The sequence below is a fragment of the Rhinolophus hipposideros genome (genome assembly GCF_964194185.1).
Source record: "Rhinolophus hipposideros genome assembly, chromosome: X".
NCBI lineage: Eukaryota > Metazoa > Chordata > Mammalia > Chiroptera > Rhinolophidae > Rhinolophus > Rhinolophus hipposideros.
The window spans coordinates 109047874-109056566 of NC_138046.1; the positions used below are offsets into that span (position 1 = coordinate 109047874).

The following is an 8693-nucleotide window of genomic DNA, read 5'->3' on the forward strand; positions in this document are numbered from 1 at the left end:
TGAGCCACTGGGCCACTAATATAACTGCCATGGCTACGCTAGCAGAAAAATGGGGAGGCTAGCAAGAGTATGGTGGCTGAGCTAGCAAGAACGGATTGCAGCTAGCAAGTGAAGTTGGTTGGTTGGCAGAGAAGTGGAGTGTGGATTTGTGGATTGTGGATTGTGCGGCTCCTGCTTCCTGTGTCTCCAACCCAGCGACCAGCGAGACTATAGTGGTATGACTCCCCTATCTATGGCTCCATGGGTGTTCCTTTTTGGCCTCACCATGTCCTGTGTACTTATGTGGGGATTGGGACCAGTTACCCCACATGACACCCTGCGTAATAAATGGCCCAGGGAGATGGTGGCAGTGCCCTGAAAACCCTGCCTGAGCCCAGGAACTCTGGCTGTGCCCAGAGAGAGTGGCAGTGCCCTGAGAGTCCTGGCTTAGTCCAGGGAGTCTGCATGTGCCCAGAGAGAGTGGCAGTGCCCTGAGAGACCCTGGCTGTGTCCAGGAAGGCTGTCTGTGCCCAGAGAGAGTGGCAGTCCCCTGAAAGACCCTGGCTGTGCCTGAGGAGACTGATGGTACCCTAAGAAGCCCAGGAAGTCTGGCTGTGCCGAGAAGGTCTGGTGGTGCCATGAGAAATCCTGGCTGTGCCCAGAGAGCCTGGCTGTGTCCAGGGTATTGCATTCACCTCCAAGCTCCTCTTACAGGGCCCCTAGTGGAAGGTGCTTGTCACATAGATAGTGATGCGAGACCCTGTAGGGGTGGAATGTGGGGAGAGAGCCAGGAGTGCAGTTTCCAGGCTCCCACCCACATGTGGAAAGGTGCTGGCCCAGGTAGTAAATGCCATCAATTGTGATTGGAAGACTATCAGCTGTGGCTAATTGGCTGTCAGCTATAACCAGTGAGCCATTGGCCACTAATATAACTGCTGTGGCTATGCTAGCAGCAAATGGGGGCTAGCAAGAAGATGGTGGCTGAACTAGCAAGAACGGATTACAGTTAGCATAGAGGATTAGGGTTGGTTGATTGGCAGAGAATTGGAATGTGGATTGTAGATAGTGTGGCTCCTGCTTCCTGTATCTCCAACCCAGCCACCAGCGAGACTATAGTGGTATAACTCCCCTACCTATGGCTCTGTGGGTTTCCTTTTTGGTCTCACCATGTCCTGCGTTCTTCTGTGGGGAGTAAGACCAGAGACCCCACATGAGACCCTGCTTGACAGGACCCTTTACTTAATTCTTGTGGGTCCCATGACCTCTCACCAATTGGATGCTCTTCAATATGAGACACGAGACTCCTAAAACTAAAATATGGACAGCCCCTGCTGTCCCGTCAGTATGCTAGAGTCAGAGCACACAGGATGCAGCCGAAAGGGGACAGGCCCATTAGAACAGGAGCCCTGTGGGTTTTTCGAGCAGTGCCCTTGGGGAAAACTGCAAACTTAGCCTTCCTTATAACTAAGTGGTATTTCCATGCAGAAGGTACACACATCCCCTCAACCTTCCACCCCAGGTGCCCTCATCAATGTGCTACCACCCTGCCTGACTGCTGTCCCGGACCAGAGCCATCATGCCTAGGGGTCGGAAGACTATGCCCCGTGCCCATGGGAAATGCAACCGGGGTCGCGATGACTCCAAGAGTCAGAATACACTTCAGGCAGCATCAGTAGAGGAAGAAGAGACCCCCTGCTGTCCTTCTGTTTTGGGGGATAATCCCCAGATGCTATCAGCTACAGAGACAAGTAGCACTTCCCAGGGCTCTTGGAGTCCCTCGTCTACCACCATTGCCTCTTCAGGTTCTTTTCACACAAGATCTGATACAGATGATGAAAGCCTAGATGAGGAACATGCACGCTCCTCTAACTCCTCATCTTCTGTGAACTCATGGAGTGAGACTCTAACTATGAAAGTGGAATTGGTGGAGCGATACCTTCTGTACAAGTATAAAATGCAGCAGCCCATTCTGAAGGAAGAGATGATCCAGATTGTAGGAGAAAATAACCAAGACGAGTTGGATGACATCCTCCAGAAAGCCTCGGATCGTATTGAGGCCGTCTTTGCGGTTGATTTGCAAGAAGTCGACTCAAGCAACCACGCATATGAGCTCGTCAGCAAACTGAACCTCCCCAATAATGGGAGGGTGTATGCTGGCAGGGGATTACCCAAAACGGGTCTCCTGCTGAATGTTCTGGGCCTGATCTTCATTAAAGGCAACCGGGCCAGCGAGGAGGAGATGTGGCAATTCCTGAATATGCTGGAAGTATACGCTGGGAGGAAGCACCATGTCTATGGGGAACCCAGGAAGCTCATTAACAGAAATCTGGTGCAGTTACAGTACCTGGAGTACCGCCAGGTACCTGACAGCGATCCTGCACGTTATGAGTTTTTATGGGGCCCAAGAGCTCACGCTGAAACAAGCAAGATGCAAGTCCTGGAATTTTTGGCCAAGGTTAATGACACAGTCCCTAGTGCTTTGTCACCTTGGTATGAAGAGGCTCTGGAAGATGAAGACAGAGCACGAGCCACAGAGGCAGTGAGGGCTGCCACTGGTGCCACAGCTGGACATGATATCACAGCCCCAGCTTCTCCCACCCCTAGTGATGTCTGAGGATTTTTATCAAGATAAAAAAAATGACAGCACAATAGGGATTTTCGTGGAAATGTGAAAGAATCCCACAGTAAAATTTTGGGGAGAATGGAATAGAAAAAAAAAATAAAGCATCATCAACCTTGATTTTACTGACTCAGTGTTTTGTTTCATAAAATTGATGTATATCTTGGCGTATTAAAGAATGTACTGTGGTGTAAGGTGTAAAATTAAGACCCAATAATATGGGCTGCCTGGACATTTGGTGAAACCAGCAGGGCCTCACATCCCCAAAATGCAAGTTCCCATCCATAGTCCTCACTTGTACATAAGGTCCCCTACCAAACAACCAGCTTTATAAGGGGACAAAGCATAGATCTTGCTCATTCCTAAGCAGCAGTCATCCGGTCCCTACCACCCTGCAGAATTTTGCAGACAATCTGATTACACGCTGCCATGGGAACTAGGGGTCAGCTCACCCTCTTGATATCACAAATACCCCCTCCCAAAGACACTATCTCTTCACTCTGTTCCCTAGTGCAAACCCCGTGTGGCACAGTGGGGCACGTGGGGTCCTCCCCGTCATGTGAGTACACGTGGTTAATAAATCGCTGTCTATCTCATCTCTGCAGTGTCCAGTGTTGTGTGTGTGGACACCCCATGACCACCTTCCTCACCTCATGGGGTAAACAGAAGGCCATAAAACATGCTCTTGTGAATTACATTGGGATGGTAGATAAGTAGAAAGAAATGTCCATCCTGGGCAGTGTAGCAGTTATCTCAGGCTGCCATAACAAAATACCCCAGACTGGGTTGCTTAAACAACCAAAATTCATTTTCTCACTGTTCTGGAGGCTGGACGTCCAAGGTCGAGAACTGGCAGGGTTAGTTCCCTCTGAGGCCTCTCTCCTTGGCTTCTAGACAACTACCCTCTTCACGTGGCTGTCTCATTGTGTGAGTGTGTCCCCGGTGTCCCCTCGTGTGTCACAATCTCTTCTTATAAGGACACCACTCACACTGTATTATGGCCTACTTAATGGCCTCATTTTAACTTAACCATCCCTTGAAGACCTGATTTGCAAGGGGAATGGAGATAAAACACATGCTGAAGATAAAGGAGTACTGTATGTATGAAATTTTCTTTTACATAAACCTAAAAGTAACCACCCCCGAAAAAATCCAGAACTGAGACACATAACATAAAAAAAAGACGAAGCAGAGGAAAAATCATAGAATACCACCAAACTAAAATAAGACACAAACAGAGTGGAAAAGAAACAATGGAGACACTGAGCTACCAGAAAACAAAAGATAGAATAGCTATAGAAAATCCTCATATATCAATAATCACCCTAAATGTAAATGGACTGAACTCACCAATAAAACACCACAGAGTACCAGATTGGATCAAAAAACAAAATGCAATCATATGCTACCTTCAAGAGACACATCTCAGCTACAAGAACAAATATAGACTCAAAGTGAAAGAGTGGAAAACGATACTCCAAGCAAATGGTATCCAGAGAAAAGCAGTGCAGCCATACTTATATTAATAAAATATACTTCAATATAAAAAAATAAGATTCAAAGATGGACAATTCATAATGATAAGGGAGACAATACAATAAGAAGACATAACATTTATCAATATATATGCTCCTAATCAGGGAGCACCAAAATATATAAAGCAACTACTAACAGAACTAAAGGGAGAAACTGACAAAAACACAATTATAGTAGGGGATCTAAATACATCACTGAGAGCTATGGACAGATCATCAAAACAATAAAATCAATAAGAAAATATTAGCCTTAAATGTAACCTTAGACCAAATGGACACAATTAACATTTGCAGAGCCTTTCCTCCCAGGACACCAGATTATACATTCTCCTTTAGTGCATAAGAAACATTCTCAAGGACAGGCCATATGCTGGGACACAAAACTAGCCTCAATAAATTTAAGAAGACTGAAGTCATACCAAGCACACTTTGTGACCGCCATGCTTTGAAATTAGAGATGGACAGCAAGTAGAATGTGGGGCAAACCACAAATATGTGGAGATTAAACAAATGTTACTGAAAACATCTAGGTCAAAGAAGAAATAGGAGGACTGATCAAAAGATACACAGAAACAAATTACCATAAAATTACAACATATCAAAATTTGTGGGATGCAGCCAAAGTGGTAATCAGAAGGAATTTTATATTATTACAGGTGTATCTCAAGAAACAAAAATAAATCCCACGTAAACAACCTAACATTACATCTTAAAACACTACAAAAAGAGCAAATAAAACTCAAGGTTAGCAGAGGGAAAGAAATAATAAAAATTAGGGCAAAATTAAATGAAACAGAACAAAAGACAACAGAAAAAATTAATGCAACAACGAGTGGGTTCTTTGAAGAGATTAATAAAATCAACAAACCCCAGGCTAGACTGACTAAGGAGAAAAAAAGACACAAATAAACAAAATCAGAAATGAAAGAGAAGTCATGATAGATGCCACAGAAATACAAACAATCATACCAGAATACTATGAAAGATTATATGCCACCCAATCAATAATCTAAAAGAAATGGACAAGTTTTTAAAAATATGTAACCTTCCTAGACTAAATCACAAAGAACTAGAAAATCTAAATAGACCAACCAACAGCAAGGAAATTGGAACAAACATCAAAAACCTCCCAAAAAGCAAAAGTCCAGGACAAGATGGCTTCACGAGTGAATTCTACCAAACATTCAAAGATGATTTAATACCTATCCTTCTCAAACTCTTCCAAAAAAAATAAAGAAGAGACAATACTTTATAAGTCATTTTATGAGACTAACATTACCCTATTACCAAAACTTGGTACGGATAACACACAAAAATAAAACTGCAGACAAATGTCTCTGATGAATACAGATGCAAAAATCCTAAACACAATACTAGCAAATCACATACAACAATACATTAAAAAGATTATACATCTGGAATGGCCGGTTAGCTCAGTTGGTTAGAGTCTGGTTCTAATAACACCAAGTTTACCAATTCCATCCTCGCATGGGCCATTGTGACCTGTGCCCTCCAAAAAGAAAGAAAAGATTATACATCATGACCAAGGGGGATTCATTGCAAGGGTGCAAGAATGGTTCAACATATGCACATCAATCAATGTGATACACCACATAAACAAAATAAAGGATAAAAATCACATGATCATATCAACAGATGCAGAAAAAGCATCTGACAAGACACAACATCCACTTATGATTAAAACGCTTAATACAATAGGTATAGAAGGAAAGTACCTCAACATAATAAAGGCCATATATGACAAACCAACAGCTAATGTCATACTTAATGGTGAAAAACTGAAAGCTTTTCCTCTAAGATCAGGAACAAGACAGGGATACCACCTATCACCACTATTATTCAACATACTATTGGGAGTCCTCGCCGGAGCAACCAGGCAAGAGACAGAAATAAAAGGCATCCACATTGGGAATGAAGAAGTCAAACTGTAACTTTATGCAGATGGCATGATTATTTTTGTAGAAAATCCTAGACTCAACAAAAAAAAAATTATTAGAAACAATAAACAAATACAGTAAAGTAGCAGGACACAAAATCAATGTACAAAAATCTACTGTGCTCCTACCCTGTTTCCCCGAAAATAAGACCTAGCCGGATCATCAGCTATAATGTGTCTTTTGGAGCAAAAATTGATGTAAGACCGGGTCTTATATTAATTTTTGCTCCAAAAGACACATTAGAGCTGATGGTCCGGCTAGGTGTTATATTCTGGGAAACGCAATATGTACTAAAAGTGAAATTTCAGAAAAAGAAATTAAAAAAAAAAATCCTTTCTGAAAAATGGCGGCGTGAGGTGAGCCTCTGTAAAGCTCCCCAGGAATTTACAACTAATTGAACAATAATAAGTCCATAAAGGACTCCCTGCACAGCAGACAGGCAAGACAGAGAGGCCAACTACTGAATTCACCTAAAGGTGGGAAAATCGCGCGAGAGGGGAAAGAGGGAAAGGAGAAGTGCGGAGACGGAGCCGCGCGGGCGCAGGTCACAGACCTAGCTCAGTGCTCGGAGCCCGCTGCTCCTGGATCTACCGCAGCTGTGGGAGAGGGAAGGACTCGGACCGCTAGGGCTCCGCTTACGGCCCACAGGGCTGAGGGGGCAGCATATAACACGGCTGAACCCAAAGCTCACGGCAGAGACCTCGGAGCAAAGACTGAGGGAAGAAGGCTGAAAACGGTGGTTTAAGCCCTCATTGCTGAGCAGAGAACGGAAGCCTTAGGCACTGAGACTGGCCGCCCCCTCCCTACCCTCGAGAGCTTGCCCGGCCCCCACCTGCCCAGTACTAGAAGCGGAACAGTAGCACTGTCAGATCAAAAGAACAGAATATTTCCTATTCTGAGAACTGTAGACCACAGACACAGATTCGCAGCCCAACTAGTTGCAGCAAAGGGGAAGGAGCTGTGGAAGCAGGACTGGCTATGGTGGTGGTTGCCGACATTGCTCTGGGCCACCTCTCACAACTCACCCCGCCCCTGGCCCCACCTATCTGGGCGGATCCCTGCAGGAGTAAACAGAACTGCTGAAATATATGGGTTCTGAATCTGGTGCAGGAAGAGCTTTGGAACTTCAAAAGCTCTCTGCGTACCCACATGGACAATGCACCACGTGACCCAGGCGAACTATTAACAGAGGAGAAGCCCATCTTCGAGGGAATCCCCTCATTGCGTGAGAAGCTGGAATAGTGCCTAGAAAACTTAGCACTACCATGTGAGAGAGAAAAGAAAGGCTGCAGTCGGAGAGAAAATAAAACATACTATAGACAAGTACTGGAAAACAAAAGAAAGACCTCTTCCTATCAACCTGTTGCAGAAGGCACTCCTGTAGATGTCTAGGAAGAGAAATAATAAATCAGTAATTACCATGAATAACCAAGGCAGCAAGACAGCTCAGAAAGAAAGTGAAAAGTCTCCAGAAAAGGAACTTAAAGATATGGAAATATGCGACTTAAATGACAGAGAATTCAAGATTGCAGTTCAGAAAAAACTCAACAAGATGCAAGAAAACAGAGAAAAACAGTTTAATAAACTCAGAAACACAATCAAAGAACAACATGAGCATTTTACGAAAGAGATTAAAATTTTAAAAAAGAATCAAATGGAATTTCTGGATATTAAAAACTCAAAAGAAGAAATTAAGAATGAAATAACCAGTTGAGGTACTAGAGTTGACCAGATGGAGGAAAGAATCAGTGACATCGAAGATAGAAACCTGGAAATGACACAGATGGAAGAAGAAAGAGACTTGAGACTTAAAAGAAATGAAAGAACTCTACAAGAACTTTCTGACTCCATCAGAAAGAGCAATATAAGAATAATGGGCATACCAGAAGGAGAAGAAAGAGAGAAGGGAACAGAGAATATATTCAAACAAATTGTTGATGAGAACTTCACAAATTTATGGACAGAACTGGATCCTCGAATCCAAGAAGCAAATAGAACACCTAATTACCTCAATCCCAACAGGCCTTCTCCAAGGCACATTGTATTGCAGCTGTCTAAAATCAACAACAAAGAAAGAATCCTCAAGGAAGCCAGGGAAAAGAAGATGGTAACGTACAAAGGAAAGTCCATTAGATTATCATCAGACATTTCAGCAGAAACTCTACAAGCCAGGAGGGAGTGGAACCAAATAGTCAAACTATTGAAAGAGAGAAATTATGAGCCAAGAATAATATATCCAGCAAAGATATCCTTTAGATATGAAGGAGGAATAAAGACCTTTCCAGACAGATGGAAGCTGAAAGAATTTTCTAATACATGACCTGCACTACAAGAAATACTAAAGGAGGCTATTCGACCACCATTAACAGGGACAATTTGTGGCAACCAAAACATAAAAAGGGGGAGAATAAGGCGTGAACCGGAATATGGAAATGGAGAATGTAAGCGTGCTGAAGAAAATGGAATACTCTAAATATCAAACTTTCTTTTACATAAACTTAAGGGTAACCACTCAAAAAAAATCCAGAACTGAAATATATACTGTAATAAAATAAGAAACAGAGGGAAACATCATAGAATACCACCACACAGAAATAAAAG

At 43.2% G+C, this 8693-nt stretch overlaps 1 protein-coding gene across 1 annotated transcript; it reads left to right on the forward strand.

The window, feature by feature from the left end:
* Positions 1–1555: 1555 nt before the first annotated feature.
* LOC308495171 (melanoma-associated antigen B5-like) lies at positions 1556–2593 on the forward strand (the record flags this gene model as incomplete). Its single annotated transcript, XM_081043093.1, has 1 exon — positions 1556–2593. The coding sequence occupies one exon, from the start codon at positions 1556–1558 to the stop codon at positions 2591–2593; it is 1038 nt and encodes a 345-aa protein (XP_080899219.1).
* Between the last annotated feature and the right edge of the window lie 6100 nt (positions 2594–8693).